The 15,608-nt window shown below is 45.0% G+C and overlaps 1 protein-coding gene and 1 long non-coding RNA gene across 4 annotated transcripts in view; one reads left to right on the plus strand and one right to left on the minus strand.

Moving 5' to 3' along the window:
- The window catches only part of LOC119617511, a 31,314-nt gene that overhangs the window by 3,690 nt on the left and 12,016 nt on the right, over positions 1–15,608 (plus strand). The window lies entirely within an intron of this gene.
- The window catches only part of grapa (GRB2 related adaptor protein a), a 31,794-nt gene continuing 16,192 nt past the window's right edge, over positions 7–15,608 (minus strand). For all 3 annotated transcript variants that reach the window (XM_017428107.3, XM_037978573.1, XM_037978572.1), the window contains 2 exons: positions 7,118–7,286; positions 7–230 (listed from right to left, as the gene is read on the minus strand). In XM_017428107.3, coding sequence (XP_017283596.1) covers positions 45–230; positions 7,118–7,286 — 355 coding nt within the window. In that variant the 3' untranslated portion in view covers positions 7–44. The remainder of the gene's footprint in view (positions 231–7,117; positions 7,287–15,608) is intronic.

The raw sequence follows: 15,608 nt of genomic DNA on the forward strand, positions 1-15,608 counted from the left end.
AGGAGGGGGGTGGGGGTGGGGGGATCAGGATGCCTCCGGTCCGGTCACTGGTACTGGTAGATGGGCTGGACGTACTCCGGTGGGAAGCAGCCCACGCGTCCGTGGCAACGCCCCCTCCAGCGCAGTGAGTCGGAGCAGTCGATGAGTTCGATGAGGTCGCCGCGGACAAAGCGCAGCTGGGACGGGTGCTGGGGGGTGAAGTCGAAGAGGGCGTGGGCATGATGGGGACGCTAGGGGAGGAGACAAAAGAAGAAAAAAAACAAGAGTTAATGGAAAAACTTTAGAAACTTATAGAAACGCAGCAGACTCACAGCTTTTCAGATGTTTCCAAACACACACAGTTGACACTTTATGAGCTGTTAGCAAAATATTTTCTTTAAAAAGTATAAGGTGATTATCTTTCATTGCAAACAGAAACTTCAAAATAACTGGACATCTTTTTAAAACAGACATCGTTCCCGTTTTAATGTTTTGGCTTTTAACACAAACTTTGAAGCCCATTTAATCCTGGTTACTCGTCCGCCCTCCTTTCTGACTCTATAAACATTTCTTTATCAAAAAAATAGCCAGACTTATTCCTATAGATCTGTTGCTAAAACTTAGACTTTTTCCCATTTTATGGAGAATACTTTTAGTCTTTGTGCTATTTTTTTTGTTTATTATTGTTTTTTCAAACTTTAATTCAAAGGCTTTGGGGAGGACAAGTCTCGCTTGAAGGGACTGTAAAAACTCTGAACCGTCAGCACGGCTGCTCTTTTTTTAATTCAACAGCCACAATCCAGTGGAGGGATTTTTAAAGTGAATACTGTCTCTTTGAAGCAATTTTTGTTTTTGTTTGACTTGTATGCTAGTATCAAAATCGAGCTGAACTCGAGCAAGAGCTCCAAAAAGTCAACCTGTGTTTTTCGTCTATAGTCAGGTAAAAAAACAGCTTTTCCCTGAAAGTAAACACTGTGTTGTTTGTACCTACAAAAGCACAAATCTGTTTCATTTAATCTCTTTATTAAAGTTGTATTCGTCCAGTCGCAGGTCAGTGGACAGTTGCTTTTATCGAGTCAGAGGCAGGCGGCGGAGAACAAATACGGAACAGAAATACACACAAGCACTTTGGGATGCTCTGCAATAAATGAAACATCAGGCTCCGTCTACCCCCCACTTGGTCACCGTCGTTTCCCCATCCTGTGAGAAAACAAAGCTCGTTTCTAAAGATGTGCCTAATTTGCACACATCATTTAAATTAGTTTGGGTTTTACAGCGTCAGGTGATGAGATGCCTCAGTCCGAACACGAGTGACGTGAATTTATTACCATAAAGACTGACGACACGTCACAGAAATGTCACCATTTCCGAAATAGTAAACAATTTGTGCCAAATGCAGAAACCCCAAATTATTGGCTGAATTTCTAACAAACCCACCTTTTTATTGGCTCAGTCGTTGGATTTCATTTATTCAAAGCATTATTTTTGGCCTACAAGTCTGTAGGTTGTAAAACACATTGTAAAGCATTTTGAATAATGCCACAAGAGGTTGCATAATATCTTAAAAATAGGATTCGGAGAAGGCTAAGTTTAAACATCTTTGTCTCACGAGAGAGAGAGAAAAAAAAACATGTAATCCTAGTCTTTTTTTTTTTTTTTTTTTTTCATTCAAACCAAAAAGAGTGGAGTTTTGAACCTTAAAACCGGACTGAGGTGCTTCGTTTTTGCGAGCTCAACTCCCATGCAAATCCCCTTCCTTCCCTCCTGAGGGTTGTGGTGTTTGTTGGCTCCACTTTAGGCTCGGACATGTTTCTTCTCAGAATAAAAAAAAAGTGACAGGCAATTATCTTTTATACCCCAAAACATTAAACCTGATGAATTGTCTTTTGGGACTTAGCTGTTCTCTGTCTCCGCTCTCCAACATTTGACTTATTTTACCCTTTATTTGTAATTTTTTATTATTTTTTTTTTGTTTTTAATGATGATGTGTTCTTGGCTAACAGCAGCTTACATCTGGGGGCATTAACGGTGTTAGATTGCGTCACGGCTTCGTGGCTCGGCCCGATAAGCAGCGGCGTGTTTTCATAAAAAATTCATCACGTGCGGCTTCACGGAGCGCGAAAGTCACTCAGCTCGAACTATAAATGTATCAAACGACAAGTAAAAAAAAAAGAAGTGTAACTTCAAGGCGTTAGAAGAGCAGCGAAAAAGAAAGGAACAGCGCGACAAAGAAGCAACGCTCGGGAACGTAACGGCGGCGATGCTGCTCTGATGCGAACCTTCTTCAGTTCCCCATCTCCCTGTGTGTTTTTTTTTGTTTCTTCCAGCTCAACAGAAGTAGTGCTTTTCTTTTCTCCTGATAGCTGGCCTCCTCTGATCTGTGTTGACTGGCGAAGTAAAAGCAGTTTAAGAGCAGCAGAATAAAAGAGGCTATTTTCGGCGGGTGGGGGAGCATCTTAAAGGTAACTAACCTCTTAGCTGTCAGCTGCACTCCCGCAGAGGAAAGTGGATGTGGTTTCTAAGCTGAGAGACTGAAAGGAATACTAATATTGGTTCTGCCGTGTGTGTGTGTGTGTGTGTGGAGGTATCAACGCGCCAACTTTTGGATATTATCACAGTGGCGTAGGCTACGTTCACACTGCAGGTCTTAATGCTCAAATGCCCAAAAATCTGACGTCACGCTGAGTTCACAGAAGTAAATATGGACGCTGCGAGTGTTAGCGTGTGTGTGTTGATCCTAAAGTTGCTGTCCAATTGGGGCCGATTGTACATCCAAATGGTAAAAGATAAAAGAAGATGGAGAAGGAAAAGAGGACAAATGTTAGCGAAGACCTTTGTTTTTGGAGGTGTGGCTGCTGCCTCTGAGCAGAGGCATGTGTGGATGAAGAGTCAGAGCCAAGAGAGGAGGCGACTCTGACGTGAAGGACCTCCGCCCTTTCATCTGATGTTCACATTGAGGATATGTGTCCGATTCACTACCACAAACGGAGAAGACCTGGGTCGGAGATGAATCTGCCCGCGGTGTGAACGTAGCCAAAGGCCGATTTCTGAAAAATCGGCCTCACCAGAGCGCCGAGGTGGGGAGACACAAACAAGTACGCACGAGTCAGACGGTGGAGGTTGGGGTCAAACCTGCAGAACCGTCTCAGTCCAGACTCCTAATGTGTGCAGGTTGTTCACAAATACACACGTACAGTCGGACTAACCATGTGTGTGTTGGCACGCAGGCGCAGCCTTGTGTGGGAGAAAGGAAAACGGAGCCACTAAATGCAGAGTGAATGGTGTTAAAAAGTAATTTGTCCCCAGTTCGGTCGAAACGTTTAACAACTGGAAGCACTCAAGGAGCACAGACCTCCACCATCTGGATTATAATCTGGATCACCATCAAAATGTCATCAGCTGTTGTTGTTTTGCAACCAGAAGAGGTGAATACAGAGGATCTGTTCTTTCTACAGAAATGTCCCTGATTTCTTTTTTTTTTTTTCCACTTTTCTACTTTTTTTAGTGAACCCAATGCTTTCAGATTTAATCCCAAGGAGATATGGTAATTCCTATTGTATAGTTTCATACTGTATCAATATATTGGACTTTATATTATATTGTATCATTATAATGTATGGTACTTTCTTGTTTAATAGTATATCAAACATCCTTCTCTCTGTGCCAGCTTGTAAACAGTTTGGAAGAAGAAATAACCACGACTGAAAAAAAAAAAAAGGGACTGGCCTCATAAGAGTTTCCACTTGGAAAAAACAACCCAAAAAAAGCGACACGTGACAGAGGGGTCCAAGGTACCCGGAGACAAAGGCGAGATATTAGGGATGTGCTGGCAGATGAAATGAGAAAACGGCAGCGAATCGTTTCCCCGTTCTGCCTCGCGCAGATAAATGTGATCCAGAGCCATGTAATGAGCTGGGGGGGGATTAGCGCGGAAAGACTTTTGGAGCGGCAGCACAAAAAGAAAAAAAAAAACGGAATTAAACCGGCGTTCATAAGACTTCATCCTAAATGATCAGAACATATAAACACATATGTTGGATCAACAGGATTAGATAAAGCAGACCTTCAAGGTGGCCGTATATTAATCGTATTCTCATTTAATAAAAACATCAATCTAATTCCTCCCTGTGGTTCTGTAGTTGTTCCCAGCACCACCGCGTGAGTCACAACGACGACGTCTTCCTTATGGAGTTATCATTATTTTCAATTTTTTTCACCGTTTCCAAAGCTTCAAAGTGAGACGCAGCTGGGTGAAATTTAGCGATTTATCACCTGGCAACAAGCTGGTTTTTGTTTAAGAGCAGCCCACTTTGAAAACTCCATTCTTATCAGTCTGGAGTGATGTCATCGGGAAGTCCGGTGGTATATTTAAAAAAAAAAAAAAAGCGGGGGATCCCCAAGCTTCACAATGACTAACATTATACGAAAGGCGCTCTGGCAGCCAGAGAAAAAAAAAAAAGATAGATTAGGTAGACTATATGCTCTTTTAGTTACTAGGTGGTGTCTTTACGGATTTATTTTTTCGCGAATCTAACCTAGGAAAAAAATCAATGTTTTCACGTTTTGTTTTTTTTTAAATTTTGTCACTGCAGCTTATTCCAAACCATTTTGCAGCACAGGTTAGAAATATTAAATCAACAGCTGATTAAATAAAAATATATATATTGATCATTGTTAGGTATTATTTGAAGGACAATAGGCGGATGCTGAGTTCATTTGAAGCTGCTCGATATGAATGAGGTTTTCGCACTCTTCCTTAAAGAATAACAGCCTTTTCACCTAATTATACATCTAAAAAAACCTCATTGAATTATTGCAGCTGGTTGTGAATAGCTGCTTCTAAATGAAGGCTGCAGAACATATTGACTCTCATCACTCAGAAGGCGGCACGGAGAACACCGAACGCCAATAAAATTAACGAGCATAAAGTTATCAGTCTAATTCACGGGGGGAAAAAAAGGCAAGAAAGCATCTGTCTGGATTATTTATCCAGTGTTTAGATTTTATTTCATAGTTATTATTTTCTTTTCTTTTGGCCTTTTTTTTTTTTTAATGGTCAGGTCTGATCCAAATCCAGACCAAACTCAAACTCAATATCGTTTGATTATTTGTTTTTGCAGTTGCTCTCGTCGTGCTGTTCGTAGGCCAAAAGGTCAAAGGTCATGTGTTGGCGTTACCGTGACATGGAGCGCCTGTATGAACTGAAGTTCATACAGGCGCAAATCGAGTCATTTAAAAGCACATTTCAGACAAGCTGCATCGGCCGAAGTCGTGTGCTATAATCCAGGGATGGAAATGATGACATTGACCGTTAACCGCAAAGAAAATGAATAATAGCGAGGAAATATTGGTGCCAGATAAGACTCGATCCTGTCGCCGTTAGACTTTTATCATGTTTTTCTTTTCGCTTTTTGTCCCGTTGTCATTGTGAACATTCTCGCCACCTGGTGGTGTGACGTGGGTACTTCAGTTTAGTCGTCCAGAAGGCGAGTTTTTACGATTATTTATCTTAGAAACAGAGAAGACAGGGCTTCAGTCTTACCATCTGCTTCAGAGTGTCTGTCGATCAGATTTAACAGTGTTGTTTTAGATTGTTGGACGTTTTCAGGTCTCCCAGTTTCCGTGGCAGCTCTGCTTCTCACCCGTTTAGCCCACTGTCCCAACGCCCTGCGGTTACACCCGTCACACGCATCCCACTCCAGACGCTCTCCGTTGGCGAGCCCAACGCACCGCGGGGGTTTTGGGACAAGCTCTGCTGTTTAGCAGAGAGGCAGGATGCTATCGAACGGGGAGGGCAAATTCGAACACAATCCGCTTCGTGAAGCCAAAAGCCTATTTTTAGGCGTCATACCTGCCGTGCTCATCTGAGGGTTTCTCTTCGCTCCGTCAGATGAAATACACCGCCACAGCCTGGCTGCTCTGCAAAGCTCCACTCCCCCCCCCCGAGGAAAATAACAACCGATGGAGTTCATCTGCGATTCTGCAGCAATAACCAGATCTGAGCCATGAAGTCAAGGCTTTTAGGAGGCTGATGAAACTCCGTAGGGTGGAGTAAAAAGAGCTGCCTGGAACTGAGGTGCATTAATAACTGGATAATCTCTACAGCTGCTGTAGTCAAGAATTTAGTTGTTTTTTAATATTTGAGACCTGAAGCAGAAATGGAGGAAGCTTCCAGGCACCACTAAGCCTGTGAAGAACGTTCCCTTTTTATCAGCACTGACCTTCTGAACTTCATCTTTTGATTTTTTTGTTTCTGATCAGGGTCCACACCTCACCACGGTGCCACTCCACTTCCTCTTTCCTTACTGCTGCCCTGCACAATCAGGCTTTTTTTTTTTTTTTGCCAAGGTTACGGTTTATTTTTTTCAAAATAAAACTCGGATCCACTTCAGTCCAAGGAGTTTCGTAACCAAACCTAATCCTATAACACGATCTAAGGCCAAACGAGCACAAAGAGGAGAAAGCAGAGTACTGTAATCTCTGGTTTGGAGTGCCAGGAATAAAGGAATGTGCTGAGGTTAAGTGTTACAGGTGTTATGGGGACATGAACGTGCTCTGCTGCGGTTTAAAAACCTCCAGAGAAGCCGCAAACAGCTCGCGGGCGTTGCCTGCCACTCCCAGGAGCAGTTGCCACACAGCCTGAGCTTGTCTCCAAACGGCAGGGAAACCGACACCTTTTACCTCGACGACACCCCAGTGAGAGCTCCCTGCTCTTCCAGAGAAACACCCTTCTCACTTTCTGCTCGTCGATACGTCAGCCTACAATAACTGGCGACTTGGCGTTTCTTGGCGCTGCTCGGCTCAGACGTCCTCTGATTTCTCTGCTTTCCGTGGTCTTTCGTTACGCTGTTTGTCAGCTAATATTGCTTTGCCGTGGAAGCCATGGGCGCCAGCCGATAATTAAACTCTGTTTCTCTAAACTGAGGTGGTTCAAAGAGCTATCTACAGCAGGTAAGATGCTAATTGTTCATAACCTTTTCCCCCTCCCTCCCCAACGCTCCACTTCAGCGGATCTGACCTGTCCCCTAAGCCCCACGACTGTCTCGGCTTCTGCCTCAGTGCACGGCTCGCCCTGGTTGCTATGGTTAAAGAGGAGAAGGAAGGAGCCGAGCGCAACCTGTGAGTCACGTTTGCTCACCCTGGCGAAGTGCTCGGGGTCTCTCAGGAACACCGTCCTCTCCTTTGCGATGCTGTTGCTATGGTAGAAGTCCACCAGCTCGTTGAGGGAGGAGAAGCCTTCGTCCCACACGTAGTACTGACCGCAGCGGTCCTGCAGCACCTTGAAGTGCTGGACGTGGTCCCCGTAGCTGGAAAGAGACGCAGACAGGAGAAGTGTGTGAACAACCGGTGGCGGCAGCAGGACGGGACTTCCTCCTCCCGCTGGAAGCCCTCGGGCTAACTTTGGTTAAGGCCGACGAACGTTTTGAAGTGAAGTGAAGTGAAATTTATTTATATAGCACTTTCCCGCAACAATCCAAAGTGCTTTACAACACAGAAACAACAATCAATCAGGTACATAATCAAATACAGATAAAAACATCATATCAAACATCACAGAGATGCAGAAGTAAAAACATCAATCATGTATAATGAAATATAAGATAATCTAAATAAAATCATGAAACTAAACATATCTAAACATGAGCTAAGACAGTCAAAATAGTAGCTAAAATAATCTAAATGAAATCATAATAGAGTTAAAGCTGAACTAAACAATTAGGAATCTAACAATATCTAAAATATGAGCTAAGATAAACTAAGCTAAATGTACAGGAAGGCTAAATAAGCTAATATAAACTGAAACATGATGGTGCTTAAATAAAGGTACAACATGTCTAATTAATCGTACCAAAGGCCCAGGTGGAATAAAACGCAGCGGTCGTTAGCAGACACCATTCGGTCCGCGTTTGGACTCGTCCCAACACTTTTGGCCTTCCCTTCTGGCTGCACAGCTGGCGTGCTCTCAGCGCAGTCCTGTCTGTTTAACCCTTTAAAAACCAACTGCACTGACCTTATTTCACATTCATTCCCATTTTGACTTCAAACATTTAGCTCGTATGAAACCGAACGGTAAGACTGGATGGGAAACTTGTAAACGGCACGGTCTCGTGCTATATTTCAAAACCTCCTGAGACGTATTAGCGTATGTTGTGTATCACTCTCAGCTACTACCACACCAAATTGTAGATCAATATCTGTGAAACTGACTGAAAGTGGTTTGCTAAGGTCGATTGGCTGCAACAGCCATCTTGAATTGTGTTGACTCCAAACATTAATCAGTTTTCGATGTTCGTTCAGCTATTATTTTCTGAGAGTTTCTTGAATAAACATCCAGCGGTTCATGAAATATTTTGCTAACAGACAAACAGGGTTGATGCCAACAGTTGAAGGCCAATGTTTCTGACAAAGATGTTGTGCAATGTGTAGTGCTTTGAATATGTTTTCTGAGTTATTCTCAGCTACTACCACACCAAATTTGAGCTCAGAATCTGTAAAATTGATCAACTTACAGGCATTTTGGGGTTTTCTGCGTTTGATTAGCTGTGGTGGCCATCTTACATTGGCTTGACTCCAAACGTGAATCAGTTCAGGATGCACATTCAACAATTACTTTCTGAGAGTTCCATTAAAATCTGTGAATTGGTTCATGAAATATTTTGCTAACAGACAGACACGGTTGACGCCAGCAGCTAATGTTTTAAACTGAGGTCTTGCATTCCCTCCTGGAGCTCAGAGGGTGTGTTAGGAATGACTCTCAGCTACTACCATGCCAAACGTTGGCACAATATCTGTGAAACGGACGAGGTTCTAGACACGTCTGTGTTAGCTGTGGCAGCCATTTTGAAACGGGGAGAGCGTGCGCAGTGCATCTGATAGTGTTTCATTCTAAACCATCCTGTGGATTCATGAGATATTTTGCTAACAAGCAGACAAAACACACAGATACGCAGACCCAGGCAGTTACATGATTGCCCGCCTTTCATGCATCGTTGGAACAGGCTGGACGCAATTAGCAATGCGACCTTTGTTTTTTAGTGTGTGTGTGTGTGTGTGTGTGTGTGTCATCTGGCCCCGGTAAAAGTGCAGACAATGACATTTACATGGACGGCCCCGTGGGTTTTGGAGGCCTCTGCTGCAAAGCCGGATCGTGTCATCCGAACTCAGAACACCTTCGTGCGCCGCTCGGCGCGGGGAGGACGAGCGGAGATTACACGATGAACTGCCGGCTCCGCTGCGAGCACAGCCGGGGCCCGACGTTGACAAAAATCGCTGCCAGCGGCGCGGATAGAAATAGGCCCGGTGTTGAAGTGCGCGCCTCGTTGTTGGCGATTCAAAGAGTTTTTGGCCAGTCGACGCTGGCTGTCACCTGCTTCCCCCTGTCCTGCTTTGTGGAGGTTGCTAAGTAACTTGCAAGCTTATCTTTAGAAATCTGGACATCTCCCTGTGATTATATGGTTATGTAACTGCATCTAATATGCAGTGGAAATCAGCACAACACCCCCATATTTCTAAACACCTCACAGTGTGTGTGTTAGGCTTAAAGTCTGTTCAAACGTTCTCTCGCTGAAGAGAGACACTAAAAACGTTCTTGTTGGCGTTTCTTTTGTTTATTTTAGCATCATTGTGACATTTCTTTCAGTAAATGAGTGATCCTTGACATCTAATAACCCGAGTGTGGCAGTTTCCAGTTGAACCTTCTCACGTCTCCAGCCTGACAGGCGCCTGCTGTGGAACCGAACAGCAGATTCTTTTATCTGGAGTTTAGGGGTTTTTTTCAGTACCGGTTTTAATGTCTGTTCAAAAATAAAGAACTCATTCCTGATTATTTGATGGCGTTCCACCACACTCCGAATACTTGCTTCTGTCTTAAAGGAGCAGTTCATGACTGTTGAAGTGGGGTTCTGTGGAAAGGTTATGAACAATTAGTATCTTACCTGCTGTAGATACATTTTTTGAACAACCTCAATTTTAGAGAATCGGAGTTTGATTCTGCAAAGATCGATGAGCTTTGCTCTCCTGTCACATTGCTGCAACGCAAACAAACGCGTTCTTTCAGTGGGATTCCAAAGGAAACTCGGTGTATTTTATTACAATTTGGTGTATCTGACTAATCACCAACAGCCTCAGCCAAGTGAGATACTGGCTTTAGCTCGTCGGTCTGGTCAGAATTAAGCTCTGTCGTTCAAAGAGTTATCTACAACAGGTAAGATGCTCACTGTTCATACCATTTCCACAAAGTCCAAAGTACTACTTTCAGTTCTCTCTTTCCGTTACGTGTCCGTTTTCCTCTCTTTATCCCTGACCGATGTGGTCTCCATCCCCTCGCTCGATTCCGTCTGATCTTTCGCTCAGACCCGAGCAGCACATCAGCTCTGATCTGGATGACGAAGCGCCGGCGTGGGCCCCTTTAGTCTGGGGCGCTCTGCTGCGCCCTCCTGGTGGGGCTCTGTTACTGCCTCCATCAAAGGGCTGATGAAACCCAGCATGTACATGTAGACAGACCACGGACTTTCCCCTCAGGGGGGATTCACAGTAATGAGGTAGAAAGACATATTCATATTCACATTAACCCAGTGATACAGAGGTATCAAACCACTGTTGTGTCAGGTTTGTGGAAACTTATTTTAAGACCTGTTAGATGTCTTTGTCGCCTTTTTGGTTTTCGAAAGTCGGCCCCGAGGATCCGTCTCAGAACTCCCGTTCAGACTGTATGAATGAAGCCAGCAACGATTGAGAACAAACCCTAAACCCTGAGGCGTCTTGTCAAAAAGCTTAGTGAAGCATGGTGGTGGCAGCGTCATGCTGTGGGGCCTGAAAAACTGAGGATGTGTGGATGGATGGCGCAAACGTTTGAGAAATTCTTGAGTTTTTCCAGAGATCTAAAGGATGCTTGTAAACTATTTTAACTGATTGTCAGGAAAAAGATGCTAAAATTAGTCTCAAAAACAACAAAAGCCTTTTTTCCTTGTAGGTTTCAGCTCACATCTCTGTGCAGACTGAGCTGGACCCTGACGAGTAAATTCACCTCATAATTAATGATTGGGTGAAAAGATCTATTAAAAAGAACGTGGAAAGAGGAGAGCGGTTTTGCTAATTTTACAGCCACCGCCTCAACCAGAAAAGCCGTTTACTGTAACGATGCTGAGCTCACCTGTCCCAGCTCCGTCTCTCTCTCACACACACACACACACACACACACACACACACACACACAGAACACTCTCTCTCTCTCGCCACATGGCCTCTCGTCTCTCTGATCCACTGTAATTAGGGCTCACAGCGATGGGGAGATTGTGTTCGCTCTCCAAGAAAAAGGAAATGAAACAGAGAATGTAGCAGAAAGAAAAAAAGGAGAAAAAAAAAAAAGACAGAGAAAGAGATGTGGCGATAGAGCAGACGGCCGAAGTTATTTTTAAAACTTTTTTTTTTTACTCTGCGCCAGCAATGTGTGAAAGTCACCCGTCCGTCCCGCTCTCAGCCTCCTCCGTCAGGCTGCTCTCACTTCGCCGTCTCTCCTGCTCCGGTCTCTGCCATCTGAAGCGCCGCAGATGTGTGGAACATTTCACACGGGCGCACCGACACCAGCAGCTGTCGGTCGGTTTAACTCGCAGACAAAGCAGCTGCAAATCACTGATTACACCACGTGTTGGTGCCAGCTGCAGGGTGTGTGTGTGTGTGTGTGTGGAACAACTCTGTGCTGGGTTTTGCACGTCGCAGCCGGAGCATATTGGCCGTGCGCACGCCGGGCGCCGTCCTCGAAGGCCGGGGAGGGCGGCGTTAATAAGGCATCACCCGTTTCTGTCGCCGAGGAGGAGGCGGCGGAGGAAGCTGGAGCTCGTTTGTTTGTCCTCTGATGGAGGCAGGACAGAATGACGAGAGGTGTGTTGGCTGATGCAGTAGAGTCCAAAACGTGTGTCAAGTGTGACCTTGACCTTTGACCCCACGACCTTGAAATCAATAGGCATCATCCTTGACCCATGAGGTGTCAATCACTGCTCCTCTCACCTTTGTGTCGCAACGTTTGACCATTTTTCTAGCAACTAAAAATCTAAATATTAATAATATTATTAATAAAGCACCAGTCTTATCACTTGCAACTTGCACATTCTTCTAAATATTCCTTTATTATTCTTCAAATGGAGTTCAAGAACGATTCCAGGTTGTGATCTTGGCGTTTGTGACATTATGGCAGCCCTGTCTGTCTAACCTTCAGTGCTGTTTTTGTTGTTTTGCACTCAACAGAGCGACGTTGGAAGTGTAGAGGAAGATCAGAAGACAAGGCAGAGGCGATAAAACGGGACCAAAAAAGAATTACGATAAAAAACTGTTTTAAAACAATTCAATCGATTTAAGAACAGCATGAAGGATAGAATCTAAAAAGCTTTATCTCCTGAAGTGGCTGGACTTATTTCAGCTCCGGCGAAATAAAAGGTTGCATCCACCACATCCACCCACTGTCCTGTCGCCTTTCCTGTCTATTTTAGCCACACTGCTCACTCCTTTCTTTCAGCCTGTCTCCTTTCGATATGTCCCTTTCTTACAGCAATTGGTTAACTACCAATCCCATTAAATCCCATTTATATATATAAATATTTATGCATTTAACTCCAAACAAAGTTTAGCTTTGATTAACTTGATGAGCTAGTGCCAACACTTTTATATAAGCCTTTACGTCACCATCATTTTGGCAGCGCTGCTCAAAGTGCACCTGCTGCCATGAAAGGCAGTCATGATGGCTGCCACGGCTGACCAACCTTGATGTCTGCAACTCTTGTCAGTTTTACAGACGTTGGGCTAAAACTCGGAGCGGCTCCGAGCACTGACAGATCACACAAGGCTTCTTCAGCGAATGCTGGCTTTCAATTTACAGAGAGGTTTTTTTTCTTCTTGCTTTGCACAGAATTCTTTGGTCATTCGCCAGCACAGATAGTGGCAGTGGCAGCTAGCTGTAGCACTGCCCACGGATCACGGAAGCACCTTTGACAGGAACATGAGGAGATTTCTGTCGGAGTAACCGTTAATGGGAAACTTGTTCGTAAAATACAACATTTCTGAGACTGAAGCAGTTTTAGTCCTCTCTGGTTTCGGCCCTGCTCGGATTAGCCGTTAGCTCGTCAGTACAGTCAGAATTAGACTGTTTATTCAAACTGAGGTCACTCAGAGCTCTATCTACCACTGTCCATCACAGTAACATGTATGTTTTAAAAAAAAAAACGTGCTTTGGACGTCCTGGGGTCGCAGTAGAAATTGATTTAAGATGCTTCGAGCTGCGCCTTGCACCTAATTACATCACATTACTTGTTCACTTTATCACTTTCTTTTGTCCATTTTCTCCACATGCTTTAATTTATCCAACTTGCGTGTCTTTTTTAATTTTTTTGCTTCTTCTTCCCGAGGTCCATCAAGTGTGAAATTAGCCCTGAAGTGATGATATTCACGGGACGCTGAACTCGTTGTGCGTTACTTCAGTTTTTAGCGAAGACTTAGCTGTAATGTGAGCCCGGTCCAGAGGGTCGGTCCTCTTTGACGCTTCCTCTCTGGAGTAATGCCCCCTGATAAGAGCCTAATGATGACTGATGACAAATGTGATGAACGGGCAGCTCCGGCGCCTTCCTTACGACCCATCATCAGGCAGTGGGAGCACGTCAGATCTGAGGACGTGTCACAGCGGTGCCAGTCACAATCCGACGAGCTGCTTTACTGAAGCCTAACGAGTGAAAGCCGAGTGTTCGGTTGGCTGGTAAACAGCTTCGGCGCGCCGTAAAGGTTGAGCTGAAAGAGGCACGGTGGGACAAAGGTTCAAAATCAGAGCTTTAGTAAGCAAAGAGGCGGAAATCTAAGACTGCACAACACTGCGCGGCAAAAACAGGAAACAACAGGAAACTAACAGGAAGCCCTGACAATGAAGCCGTGGAAAACAAACCGTTCGGGGCGGATGAGCAGGTGGAAACAGGTGTGCTGATCGCTAAGGTGGTCTGTAGGGACGTGGAAGCCGAATGTTAGGAGCTGGTGACCAAACCGGCAGGAACATAAACTCAAATCAACTCAAAACTGCCCAGAAAGACGAAAGGAAGGAAGGAATCCTACATAAACAACATCGAACAAGGGAAAAAATTCACATATGCTTATTTTTCACCAATAATAATATCAACGGAGGACGAACAACTGAAATAAAATTAAAAAACGGGGGTTTGAACTTTAGCACGCACTTTTAGTTGTCGAAGAACATCTGCAACGCGTGCAAACAGGATCAGATTTTTCTGGGAATGGAAACGCCTATTGTTTTACACAGCCTTCACCCGAAACAGGAAGAGGGGCACAGGAAAGCCAGCGCGTGCACAGCTGGTTCCCGTGCACGGCCTGACCTAAACGCTAAAGACAGGACTGAAATGACCCGCGCGGCGCCTCGCGTTGAGCTTGGGTTCCATAGAGGCTGCCGGCGAACAAAAACATACCCAACGTCGCGCCTTGATTCATTAGGTTTGCGGAACGTTTGAGTGGATCCGCTTCCTCTCGACGCACTCACTCCGCTTTGGCTTCAGCCGCCGATTTCCTAAAGTGTCTTCTGATGACTCACGCATGCGTTCTTTCCTTTCAGAGGATTTCACACGTAGGTGGAGGGACTAATAGCGAGCGCTGCAAAGCGGGCATCGGGAAGAAGGTTCAGTTGAAAAGGACGGGGAAAAGTTTTACTGAAAGACTCCGAGTCCCGGAAGTACAAAAACAGAGCTTTAAGAGGAAGAAATGCGAGTTTCAGCAATTGTTCAGAACTCAGAAATAGACTAAAATGTGTCCTTTGGGTGCATCTGCTGCTGAGTTCAAGGAAACTGGGAACACGTCCAGCCAGGCAAAATGGATTCCTGAATCTCTGTGAAAGTCTAGGCTGGCATCACTTCACTAGACTTTAAGAAAAATAAATAAATAAAAGCTACTAAAGTGCCCACTGGGATGGTTTTACTGGCACGGTCCAAAGCAAATCCTTTACCTTTGGAAAAAGAATCCTGGAGTTTGGACAGCCTCTAAGCCTCTCGTGTTTGTTGTTGACAAATTTCTGCTCTCCCAGTTTTCACCGCGCCCTAACGTTTCCGGGGGGGCAGTTTAATCCTTCGCACCACCGTTGCGCCGCGTCTGCAGCGCCTGCCCTTGCCGACAGTTCTGCAGTCGGCAACGAGGCGGATCTGGGGCTTCTCTCTGTGAAAAAAGTTGCATCTGAATTTGCATCGACTCGTGTCAAAGCCTAACCGAGCCCAGCTGAGACTGAGACATCCGTGGGTATTTCTGTCAAGACGTCTCCTCTGACAGAAGTGCCGTCAGCGCGCGAGAACAACGCAGCACCTGACCCATTTACAAGCTGCTGCAGCAGCCAGCAAACACGGCCTGACAGGCTTTCAAAACAGCCCCAAATATAAGAAGAGTCACATGAAAAGGTGTTCTTTGGCTTTCCTTTCCTTTCCTGTTCTCTCCTCTGCTCTCCTCCAAACAGCTACCCTGACAGAGAGAAATCATGCCCAGGCAAGCATCCAAACACAAAATCTCGCCCGACACCCAAATCTTTACCCCCCGGTCATCCTGGACACCCGAGGACTTGACGAAAAGCCAGCTTTTATTCCCGGTTCTGCCAGAACCCC

The sequence above is a fragment of the Kryptolebias marmoratus genome, linkage group LG12 (assembly GCF_001649575.2).
Source record: "Kryptolebias marmoratus isolate JLee-2015 linkage group LG12, ASM164957v2, whole genome shotgun sequence".
NCBI classification, from domain to species: Eukaryota; Metazoa; Chordata; class Actinopteri; order Cyprinodontiformes; family Rivulidae; genus Kryptolebias; species Kryptolebias marmoratus.